Source organism: Nomascus leucogenys, chromosome 20 (genome assembly GCF_006542625.1).
Source record: "Nomascus leucogenys isolate Asia chromosome 20, Asia_NLE_v1, whole genome shotgun sequence".
NCBI lineage: Eukaryota > Metazoa > Chordata > Mammalia > Primates > Hylobatidae > Nomascus > Nomascus leucogenys.
In genome coordinates this window covers 21,418,835-21,431,966 of record NC_044400.1, presented here as the reverse complement: position 1 = coordinate 21,431,966, position 13,132 = coordinate 21,418,835, and the positions used below count along the sequence as shown (strand labels likewise).

The following is a 13,132-nucleotide window of genomic DNA, read 5'->3' as shown; positions in this document are numbered from 1 at the left end:
CATTTTATATGTACAAGTAGAATACATTTTTAAAAGTAGCCAATGATTTTGCTTATTTTTCTATTTTGTGGAGGTTTTCTGAGAGCTTGTACTATATTTTGTCTGTATTATATGAATTCATCTAATTGGCAGCCTATTGAAACTTTAATTACAATAAAATAGTAAGTAAATAACTGTGTACTATTTTTCATTGGTGTTGGGTAGCTAGATTTTCAACATTTGCAATAGTGACTCATTATTGCTTACCAAATAGGTGATTATAGCTAAGTCTCCCAACCTCAGGGTACTAGATTTTTCAGAAAGACAAAGTCTATATTAAGACCAATATAAATACACACAGTAATTTAAACCATGTTGGCAAAACAGTGATACAAAATAAGTAAAATGGTACTGACAGAATCCTAAATTCTAAAAGTAAAACACATCAATCTCAGCTGAAGACCACCTTTAGAAAGCCTTTCCATCTGATCCAGAAAACAACAGAACTAGAAAGAAGTCAGAAAGAATGAAAAGTAAAGAAGAAAAGAAAGTTAATAATAAATAAGGCTAGACTAGTCATTTTTTTAACTTTGGCATTTGTATGACTAATGTTATACATAAAATATTGGGAAAATTATTCTTTCTAAGCAACTACTAGTTTTGGAAATATTTCTCCAACAGGAGTAAATGGAGAGAAAATGAAGCAGATAGTCACGGGGTATTTTTTATCAATAGATTTACGGATTCTCATGATATTGCAGCCCCAACTTTTCACCTGAAATGCTTTACAAATGCTGGAGCTGAAGAATAGAAAGTTATGTACATCTAGAGAGCTTTCTAAACAGTACTGAAACGCATAAAGTAATTAATTATTCATTACTTACAAAAGTTGTGTTTTCCAATAATAATGTGGTAGCGTTTGTTTCTATATTCAGTTTAATGACATGTCCATTCTCGCTTTTATACACCACATCTGAATCTGCAACAACAAAGACATTCACAATTGACAAATACATTGACTAGGTAATACAGTAACTGTAGGGGACAAAACGTGCAAAATAAACAGACACATTAGAATAATCATTTTTAGCCTTCAATAACCCAAGCAGATTTCTGTACTTGGCATTCATTCTCGTGGAAGATCAGGAAGCCCGCCTAACACATGGTATATTGTGCAATGAACAGGGGGTTATTATGAGGGCCACTCAGGTTCATGGTTTAACAAATGAAAATTAATTAAAATATGGGCAATCTGCTGCACATTCTGCGGTGAGAAAAAATGGGCAAAGAGAAGTGCCTCCAGTCTCTAAAGTAAGTCATTACTGATGATGATCCAGTATTTTAACTTAAAAGTGCTGCCAGTTGACTGTAACTCTATACAGTTCTATGTCTCCTTAGATTGAATCATTCTCATGCAGTCCTATTTATGGATCCAATTCTTCTACCACCACTGAATTCCTATTCAGTCTCTTGAATTCCCTTTTGGGTTGTGAATTTTTTCTGTGGTATTTTATCTGGCTTGCACAATTGCAGCTCAAAATCTGAGGCTACTACTGTATCAATGAATCAACTTTTTCAACTCTAGAAGAATTATGTCTTCATTTTAAATAATTGCATTTCTTTCAGATAATTGCTTCTACATATTTTTGAGGTAAGGTTAGTCATATTTGTTAGAAAATTAAAACATCTTAACAATATCTGTGACAGAAATTACTAATGAGGTAAAACTGACAGGATATAAGGATACTCTGGAGATAAATATATATATATATATATATACAATTATATATAATTGTATATATATATACAATTATATATAATTTTATATATATAAAATTAGGTAAAAGAGAAGATAGCCACATTAAAGTAGTTTTGAATATGTTCTCTTTTTAAATGATGATCTTTTTACCCAATTTTACCCAATTCTAGCCTTTTCCATGGTGTTGCTTACAGACCCCTAATCTCCTGCTCATTCTAGGAAGAAAGGTGATATTAATGGAGATGGGATTCACTACTTATAGTGAATGAATGTGTATAAGTTACAATCTCTCAGAAACTGAATGTCTTCACTTGTAAACTTATAAAACAAGTACTAAATGATGAGTTACAAAGATTATCAGCAAAAACACACGAAAAAGTGTCTGACACTTTTGGCAGAACAAGATTTTCTGACCCCTTCTCTCATTATTTAAATATTGTTAATAGTTACACGCACAATTTATATGACAAGAAGCAAGAAATACTAGCAAAACTGAAGTTTGTTTTCTTCAGTATCTAATTCAAAACACATAGTCCAATCTGACTCTCCTGTTAGAGTCAAGAATAACACAGAGGGCCAGTAGTTCTTGACCTTAATCACATGGGAACAGTGACATGTTGGAACTGTGGCCTGGGAAACAGGGAAAGTCAAATGGCCTTTTTAGCAAGGAGGAAAGTAAGGAGATAAAGCAGGGATTTCCCAGTTATGCCCTGGGACTGGCCGTATGGACTGATAGTTCTATATGATCTTTAAATTAAGGCCTGTATCACCTTCTGAACTTCTGTTATCAGCTAAAAAGGAATTGAGTTCTTTTTTTTTATCATTAACTTTATCTGTTTTCTTTTCTGTTGATGCAGAACAAATAACAGATTTACATAAACAATAAATATTTATTTTGATTTATATTCTTTTCCTCTCTTCCCTTTCCTTTCCATTCATATATATGATCATGTCTCAACAGCAATGCCAATCATCTGTAATGCTCATTTGGTCTTGCCAGCTGATTTGATCTCCTATCCTCCTGCTCACGATTAATGCTTGCTCAAATCAATAGTCCAACCTCAACTCTGAGTTCTAACTTCTATTCTCTCTGAATTTTTAAAAATATTCTCATCTCTGGCCCACTTCTTGATTGTGATGAACATACCATCATGAATTAGCAAGAGCCAAATAGCATGCCCTAACAAAATCATCCTTACAATAGTTTCTCAATAAATTAAGAGAAAATAAATTTCCATTTTCCGTTGCATCATGGAGATAAATAGAGCAAAACAAAACAAAACACTAGACAAGTAGTTTTTCTCCCAAAGGCAGGCAAAAACATCTTTGCAAAGATTATGATAATGAAAGAAATCTAATATGGCTGACTCCATCTTGCTTTTAGGCTTGTAGGCTGGCTGTCTTCACTCATTCTTGGGTATTGGCCAGGCTAACCATTGGTGAAATTTAGTTTATATTTTAACCTTGAAACAAGAATAATAATAGTCACTCCCTAAAACTCATCCCCTCCTTGTTCAGCGGTTAAAATCACCCTTGTAATACTAATGAAAGGACACAAAACTGAAATTATGGAAGAGGCCTGAATTCTGCTAAAATGTAGCTATAGTTTCTATAATCCCTTACTGCTCAAAAGTCATGTGGCCAGAGATCACAAGATTTGTGACTCGCCTATATATAGATAATGTAGATGATAGTACTGTTGTAGTACCTCAGGTTGGTCTTTTGAGATGATTTGCAGACTGGCCTCACCTGGACTCATGACTCAACCAGTCCTGTGACCTCCCATCCAGAAGCAGACTCAGTGCACAGTTCTCCACACTTTTATAATTGCATCCCCCACAACAAATCAGCAGCATCCATTCCCTAGTCCCATGCTTACCAAACTTTCCTTGAAAAACCCTGACCTCTAAGACTTCAGGGAAATTCATTGAGTAATCACTCCAGTTCTCCCACATGGCGAATCTCATGTTAATGAAACTCTTTTTTACTGCAATACCAACGTCTCAGTGAACTGGTTTTTGCAGTGGACAGGAAGAAATCATTGGGTGATTACGCAAGCACAATGCAGAATTTTAAATTGAGATGAGGTCTGTGGCGTTAGAGAGAAAGCAAAGCCATAGAGCATTTTTAGTGTGAATGGTGATTCTTAGTCAAGAGAAGAGAAAAAGAAATGTGTGACCCCATAGTTCCTCATAGTGAAAGAAAATCTTAAATGAGTGATAGGTTGTTATTAGGGGTGATCGAAAGAAAATTAATCATGATTTCCCTTAGAACAAAAGTAGAAGGAAGTGAAGCTTGTTTGAAAAGATAAAGACTACACTTAATATCAGTTTATTTAAAGTTAATTTTCTTGGATAATTATTTGGCCTTGAGAAAAATCTACAGAGAATTGAGATTTGTAAATACCTTTAGATCTACACTCCTGCAAATTTTACTGTTAGACCCTTAATGTTGCATTAATAGGATAAACTTTTAAAATTCACATGTAATTCTCTAGCTTAATACATAATAAAGATTTTTGCATGAATTATTTTAAAAGAAACTAATACCTGCCCTTATTAATTTTCTTGGGGTTTTTTTTTTTGTTCTTTATAATCTGGTCTTCTGGATTTCATATTTATCCTACTTTACAGTTTGATTTATAATCACTAGTGGAATCCCCAGTTTTGAAACTCCTGTTACTAGATTAATAGTTATCTACTAGATTAATAGTGATCCTTCATTCTGGAACTACATTTCTAAACATTGTACCATATATTTTGTTTAACCTTAAGTAATCAAATATGAGTGAATCAGATCAATGATTAAGTGCATTAACATGGGAAGATTAAGGTAGGAGTACTTGAAATATTCTTAAAACATGGCATTATGCATATCTACAAGGTACTTTGATTAAATAATCTTTTCTCCTTTTTAACTCTTTGACAGTTAAGAGCCGATTATTCTGAACACACATTCAACTCAGTCAGTTTTTTAAAATGAAAATGTATGGCAGAATAGAATCACTATCTGGCCTATGTACCCTGAGATCTAAGCATGTATTTTCAGTCTGCAGTATCCCTAACTACCATTACTGTCATTTCGATTCAATTTTTTTTCCATAATTTGGCTAACAAAAAGAAAAACATAGTATCCTAATTTAAAATCTTTCAGGTAAATACAACCTTATCTTTTATACCTCTTCCACACAAAGCAGATCATAAAGCATTTTCCATTGTTAATTTAGTTCTCAGTGTGGTATTGAAATTAAGAACTAAGACTTCTGCATTCACCTTATCTACCAGGACCAAAAATAAAGGCAGCCTCCATTCACATTATTTTACTGTTTGTTCTAGGAAGTTCTTGTTCATGAACTTAACGTTGTAAATCAAAACAAAAAACTTTATTTTATTTTATTTTATTTTATTTTTCAGAAAATGGCTGAAAATTAGTTTCTAGAAACATTAAACTCCTAAAACTGGGTAAATGGCTCAATTATCAAACAACTCACTTCAAGATTCCTGCCTTTCTGTGTTCACCAATCCTAAACTACTAACATCTTGAAATGTGCCTAACCAAACCAGATCCTCACATTGAAAGCTCAGTCTTATCTACTCGAACCCAGATTTCCAACCCTATTCATATCTCCCCTTAATCCTCTCCTTCTGGACACTCCAACTCTTTTAAAATGTTGTCTTTTCTGACTATTATAGGTAACAAACTCAGCTGCGCTTAACAGGTTATGCTGTGAGTCTTCTGAGAAGTTAAAAGCTGACAAAATTCATCTTCCATATGTAACAATAAAAAGTCACCACACTGGTTTCTGTTGGTCTTGCTAATGGCTAATTTAAGCATGCATTTAATTTTGATGTGATAATCTGGTTTCAATGTTTCAAAATTAAATCAATAAATATATAATCTATCTCTACATAGACAAAGAGTTTTCAAAAAGCAGAAAAAACTCTGGCAAATCAGTTCTCTGAGAAATTTTAATCCAAACATAATCTTCATTTAAAACTATTTTTGACACATCCACAACTAAAATTCTGTAGCATTCCATGTTTTAAAAGAAACTATACTCAATAAAAAAGCTGAGCAATTAAAAATAAAATGTGGAAAAAATGAAATGACTATCACAGGAAATGCTCCAATAAATCTAGGAAGGGTTTGTTAAATAACAAGTTAAGATTTTATTCTTTAATTAAATATATCAATGGTAAATCTAGAATATTTAGCTACTCATAATTAAAACACAGTAGGCTCCTCATTCAACTCTCCTAAAACACTGCTCACAACAATACTAAACTTTCCTCATATTTTGAAGAGCCCCAGGATCCATATATTTAACTGAAAAAACTGAGGCCATTAGAAATGGCTTCAATATCCTTTATTTCTAGTTCAAGATCTCATTCCATGCACATTTTTTCCCCAAGACTTTTGGGAAGAGATGAACTTTCTCTTTCGCAAAAGAGAAGCTCTGTTTTATAAACAAGTCAATGCACTCTAAGCTCTTAAATATCTTTGATTTCTGCTTCAAAAAAAAAAAATGATTCAAAAAACAAAAAAAAGTACAGGCATGGTGGCTCATGCTTGTAATCCCAGCATTTTGGGAGGTCAAGGTGGGTGGATCACAAGGTCAACAGAATCAGACCAGCCTGGCCAACATGGTGAAACCTCGTCTCTATTAAAAATACAAAAATTAGCCATGGTGGCACACACCTGTAGTCCCAGCTACTCAGGAGGCTGAGGCAGGAGAATCGCTTGAACCCGGGAGACAGAGGTTGCAGTGAGACAATGTTGCACCACTGTACCCCAGCCTGGCAACAGAGTGAGACTCTGTCTCAAAAAAATAAATAATAAATAAATAAATAAATAAATAAAAAGTACATTAAGTCTGGTGTTTTTCTCTGTTCCTAGTTTTTTCCCTTTCACAGTAAGCCTCAATAAGCCTTTTGCCTGAGGGGTTTCCACCTTATTCTCCATAACAGCCATACATGCTATTCTCTGTATCTTCTGCAGTGCAGCTGCAGTCCTTGCTCTCCTGAAATTTCAAACTTCCAACATCATCACTGACCTGCAATAACCAAATCCAATATGCTCTCCCCCCATGTTTAATTTCCACCTAACTCAACTTCATAGTGTGTAACAATGATGATGAACAGTAGGGCTTTGCAATCCTCTTCTCTTGACTTTGAACCACTATCTTGCCCTGGTATTTGTTCTTCAAATTTTTCTATATGCTCTTTCCTCTCAATTGCTATCCAAACAAAGGCATCCTTCCAAACTCAGCTGTAGGCATTTTTTTTTTCCAACAGCTCTTCAGTGACTATTTTACTACTCACACCTTCCTATATGGATTCTTAAACATTCAACTAAAGTCCTGACCTTTCCTGTATGCCGGTTCTAATTCTATGCTAGGCCACATATCTTGTAGACATATAAAACTCAGTACTACAATTAAACTTTTTATAGTTTTGGCTCTACTCTCCCTCAAAATTCCATTTACATACATACCATCCTGTTGGTTACACCTTTCCTGTATCTTCATCTCCTATATTAATATCGTTCTTTATGACCACTCACCCAGACTACTGTTAGTTTTGTAAGAGTTTTCTATGGCTCTAGGTATTTCCATTACACAGCCCAATCAATTCGACACAATACCTACCATTATCTCAAACACTCTTCAAAGACCTGTGGCTTCCTAATAATAAAATATAAAATTTAACATATATTTATATATTTATTATCTACCAATAGCCTAGAAAATAGTCTAGATTATCTGTGGCTTACAGTTCTCCGCACATGTAAAACTTCACTCCCACTCAGATTTTCTTACAATGCCCACTAATAAATACACCAGATCTTGTCCAAACTTTTCACTTTTTTCAAAGCATTGTTAAATTCCCAATATAGAGATATTCACCTAATATCTCTCTCTTCCGAACTCCCGTGCCATTTAATATTTAATCATATAATTCCTTTCTATCTCTTTTATTGAGTTTTCTTATTCCGTTTTGATGTGTTTGTTTTGGGTTTTCAATGACTTTATAAATTCAAGAACGGACCTATTTCTTGTTCCTTTGAGAATTGAAACCATCTACACCAACACATCTTACTGTTTACATTAACACAATTTGCTATTCAACTGTCTGCATTGATACGACTTTAATATTTCAGGAAATTCTTCCAGGAAGCTGAAATTGCAAATAACCTTCTTTTCAAGAACTTTCCAAAAACCCATTTACTTGAAAAATAGACCGCCCATCTAAGGCTCATGAATATATCTTTCTCAGAACAACATACAGCACAAACAAATGACTGTTTCCTATTTAAGAGCTTCTCCAAAGCACTCACATCCCTCAATTCACCTATCCTAAACTCTTAATCACAAATTATGCCCAACTCTAATCAAGGCCACTTATCAAAATGCCTGTCAAACTGCATACCCCCAAAACTTTATAAGCATCTCTTCTTTGCTGTACTCTTTCCATATGCTGCTCACTTTCTGTGACAACAGTGATCTTTTTTTACCAAACTAAGCAATTAAGTCAGCCATGCTTTATCTTTAATAGGTTATTTTGGTGGAATTTTTGGTGAGCCACCATTTAGTCATTCACAGCTTTTAGAGTATATACTACAGCCCCATCCAGTAGAATGATCACAGCAAATATTTTTGTTTCCTCTAAGTTTTTGACCACATTTATCTCATATATAGGTATTTATTTATTTATTTATTTATTTATTGCTGTTGTGACGTTATTTAGAAATGCAATTAGCACTCCTGATGAAGATATCTGCCTTGACTAAAATTTGTTCAGGCTCCTCCGTCCACTTCACAACTAGCCCTTGGCCTTGGCCTGACTTTAACAAGAATCCTGCTGGGTCAGTTTAGTGAGAATCCTCCTGCCTTTGACACTTGATCAAATTCCTCTACCCCCACCCTCGAAATTTAAGTCTATGGCTTGCCTTTAGCAAAAATTATGTTAATCCAGTTGACAGTGCAGGAGCATTGCCATCTTGGACATACCCCTCATTCTAAAGTTCAACTTAATAAAAGCCGCCTAAATCCAAAGGGCATCAGCCTAATGGCTAAAGTCAGCATGACCATAAACCACAAATAACATCTCCAACCAGAAACATTCCAAACTCCTCCCCGACCACAGACATGCTAGCCCCTAGATAACCCTCTCCAGCTGGGAAGATGCTAGCCCCGAGATAACTCCCCTCCTGGCTGGAAAGATGTCTGCCCCAAGATAACCTCCCCTCCTCCCAGAGACATTCCAACCCGCCATAAAATTATCCACACACATAAACATTCCAAGCTTCTGATATGCCTCCTCACCCTAAAACCAATATATACTCATAGTCTGTAAGAGAAAGGGCTCCTGACAAATTGACCAGGAGCGCCTCTCAGGTTTTACCTAAAGAAAACCTGTCTTTAACTGCCAGCCATGTTTCGTATTTCTTTCCTCTTTAACTCTTATACCAGTTTAGCAAGACTCCCCCCTGCCCTGGATACCTCCTGTTAGTAGTTTTCCATGCATTGACTGTATTATTCTGCTCACTGGCTCTAAGTACCTCTAGCAGTGTTTGCTGTAGTTGCAGTTAAGTCTCTTCTCTATATTGCAATAGTTCTTTCGTTTGGTTTGGTATGGGTTTTTTTTTGGGGGGGGGGTTTGTTTGTTTGTTTTTGAAACAGAGTTTCACTCTGTTGCCCAGGCTGAAGGCTGGAGTACAGTGGTGGGATCTCGGCTCACTGCAACCTGCACCTCCCAGGTTCAAGTGATCCTGCTGCCTTGGCCTCTGGAATAGCTGAGACTACAGGTGTGAGTCACTGCACCCAGCTAGTTTTTGTATTTCTAGTAGAGATGGGGTTTCACCATGTTGGCCAGGCTGGTCTCAAACTCCCGACCTCAAATGATCCACAATCTTGGCCTCCCAAACTGCTGGGAATATGGGCATGAGCCACCACGCACAGCCCTATTGCAATTGCTTTGAATAAGGTCTTCCTTAGTGTTTTAGTGTCAGAATATTTTTTAATACTATCTTGCAAACCTCAACTTTCATAACCTACTTTCATAATGTTACAATATTACATTTAAATAATTTTTAATACATTTATATATATACAAATTTAAACTTAGCATTGTTAACGGAAGAAATAAACTTTGTAAAATATTTTAAAGGGGTTTATTCTGAGCCAATATGAGTGACCATGGCCCAGGGAACATTCTTAAGAAGTACTGAGAAATATGCTCAAGGGAGTTGGGTTACAGTTTGGTTTCACACATTTTAGGGAGATAGGAATTGTAGGTAAAACCACTGATATGGTTTAGCTGTGTCCCCACCCAAATCTCATGTTGAATTGTAATCCCCATAATCCCCATGTGTCAGGGGAGGGACTCGGTAGGAGGTAATTGAATAATGGGGGTGGTTTCCCCCATGCTGTTGTCCTGATAGTGAGTGAGTTCTCACAAGGTCTGATGGTTTTACAAACATCTGGCATTTCCCCTGCTGGCACTCATTCTCTCTCCTGCTGCCCTGTGAAGGGGTACCTTCTACCATGATTGCAAGTTTCCTGAGGCCTCCCTAGCCATGCAGAACTGTGAGTCAATTAAACCTCTTTCCTTTATAAATTACCCAGTCTCAGGTATTTCTTTATAGCACCATGAGAATAGGCTAATACAACTATAAATAAATACAGGTAAGGTGTACATGGGTTCAGCCTAAAGAGGTGGGATATCTTGAAGTGGGGAAGGTTTACATGTCATCAATGGAGTCAAAGATTTTCTGATTGGTAATTGGTTGCAAGAGTTAAACTTTGTCTAAATATTTGAAGTCAGAAGAAATAAATGCTTGAATCAAGATTAAAGGGGGTTGTAAAGGCCAAGGCTCTTTTTATGCAGATGAAGCCTCATAGGTAGCAGCCTTCAGAGAGAATAAATGGTAAATGTCTCTTTTCAGACATTAAAGTTGTCAGACTGTCAGTTAATCTCCCCTAGATCTGGGAAAGGCTTGGGAAGGGAAGGTCTGGCTGCATTAACAGAGATTGTCTGCAGATCCAAATTTTCCCTATAAAAGATGGCTTTATGGGGCCATTTCAAAATATATCAAAACATATGTTTTGGGGTAAAATATTTTTGTTTCCTTCAGGGTCTGCTATCTGTAGTTAGGTTAGAAATTAAGCCAAATTGTACCAGTTTAATTTTTTTTTTAAAAAAAAGAACCAGTTTTACAAAATTTTGTGATTTGTAGGATGGGACTTAACCTTTGCCTTGCATAGCCTTTTATTTGTTTCTAATTAGCCACAAAGAGACTGTTTTGTTATTCTTATGATCTCTATTTTAACCTGAATGCTGGTCAGTTGTGCTTAAATTCCAAAAGGAAGGAGATATAAAGAAAAGTGTTCAACATCCCTTCCCATCATGGCCAGGAATTCAGGTTTTCAGGTTTCTCTGGGGTCCCCTTGGCCAAGAGGGAGTCTGTTTGGTCTGTTGGGGTACTTAGGGTTTTATTTTTGGTTTACAGTATACTAGATCAGGGGTCCATAAACCATAGCATTGGGCTAATCTGGCTTTCCAAGACCTGTTTTTATAAAGAACACAGCTACATCAATTTATTGTTCATGGCTGCTTATGCACTGTAACGGCAGAGTTGAGTAGTTGCAACACAGAAAATATGGCCCACAAAGCCTAAAATATTACCCTCTGGTTCTTTAAATAAAAAGTTTGCTGGAATCTATGTTAGCCTATGAATTGTTTGCCTCATTTAAAGAACATATTTTTTACTTACTATATTTATAAATGTTAATCACTGACCCTTGCAATGTAACTAAAGACTGTTCTTCTGGATTTCCAAAATAGCTATACACTCTAAAAGGTATGTTTTTTATTTGTTTGTTTGTTTTACAACATGGCATGAGAGATACATATTTTTAAAAAAATGAATCAAATCCCTGGTAAATAAGATAAAGTTAGATATCCAAAATAAAAGCATTTACCTAAAAAGTAACCAGAATAAAGGTCATTTTTATTTAAAAGTCATCATAATTGTAAGTAATCATTATTAATTCTTGTGGAAGTGCCAATCCTATGAATGGTACTTCCTGTGATAAAGAGCCTTTTTCAGGCTAGATAATGGAGCAGTTGATAGCCACTCAACTAAATGATGTTTCTCTGATTTGTAGCTAAAATGTGAATAGCAGCAATTTTCACACGATCATTTCATTCTTTGGATTATTTGCAAAAAGATCGCATAAGAGGAAAATAAAATCTCTCTCTAGAATTTTAAATATCTTTTCCCACCAGAAGGGTTGTTTGCATAATAGTAGCATAACCACCAGCTTTAACTGATTAACTTTCTTCAGTTAAAACTCTTACCAAAAGTTTCTTGACTTCATACTCATACACTCAACACTCTTGTTGAATGGTCCAGTCTATTTAAATCATCAAGCAAAGGAAAGATGTAAGCCGATTCATGCTTCTTCTCTTCCACTTGAGCATCTCATATAAAGTAAATATAAAGATTGATGTGTTTATATGATCCCAAAGGTCTAGAACTCTACACTGCAGTGATACATGCAGAAAATAGAGCTTATTTTAAAGTAACATCTAAACTGCAAAATATAGAGGAAAAAACAGGCTAGGCAAATATTTCAATCACTTCCATCTCCCTCTATTTAGTTTGTGTCAGCTACTATATTGTCATCATTTTTTTCCCATTCTGAAAAGATTAAACAGAGCTGATTTTAGTCTTTCATTATGCTTTAGGAGAATGGGAGGTCACCAACAATCCTATGCAAGATGACAGGTTTTGTATTTTGGGGTTCCACTCCAGTAATACGCTTCACTATAACACCTCATTACCCTGTAATGATTTGACTGTTGCTGTGAATAATAAACTCTTTTTATCTCTGACCCAAATGCCTCATTTTTATATAGCTGCACACACTTTGGCAGGCTAACTTGTTAATTTGCAAGTAGGGTGAAATCTGAGACCCGTCACAGTTACTCATTTAAAATATATCCTCCCTCCACTCCAAACATCTCCCTGCTTTCTCTTAAGGTTTTAATTTTAATTTCCTTGCCTCTAGTAAAATGACCTCAAATTGCATAGTTATGTTTCATTAACTTAGTCATAAATCAAATAATCTTTCATCAAACTTGTAAATCAGAAACTCAGAATGAACTCTACATATCTAATTTGTGCTTTGATCCTTCAACATTGACTGTCATTTAAAACTCTGAAATTCTATATTTAAATATCTATCAGCACAGCCTAACCAACCATCATTTAGCTATTTTATTATCTTGCTTAAATCTTTCATGGTCAGTCCAGGAACTTTAGTTAATTTCCATCGACTATTGACATTCTCCAATTGACAAACATGTTTGTTTACTCTCCAATATCTTT

The 13,132-nt window shown here is 35.3% G+C and overlaps 1 protein-coding gene across 1 annotated transcript in view; it reads right to left on the bottom strand.

Annotated features, from left to right (window-relative positions):
* DPP10 (dipeptidyl peptidase like 10) overlaps nucleotides 1-13,132 on the bottom strand; it is a 731,390-nt gene that overhangs the window by 391,059 nt on the left and 327,199 nt on the right. Inside the window, exon 4 of the mRNA XM_003275193.3 lies at nucleotides 864-958. Within this exon, the coding sequence (XP_003275241.1) occupies nucleotides 864-958 (95 nt within the window). The remainder of the gene's footprint in view (nucleotides 1-863; nucleotides 959-13,132) is intronic.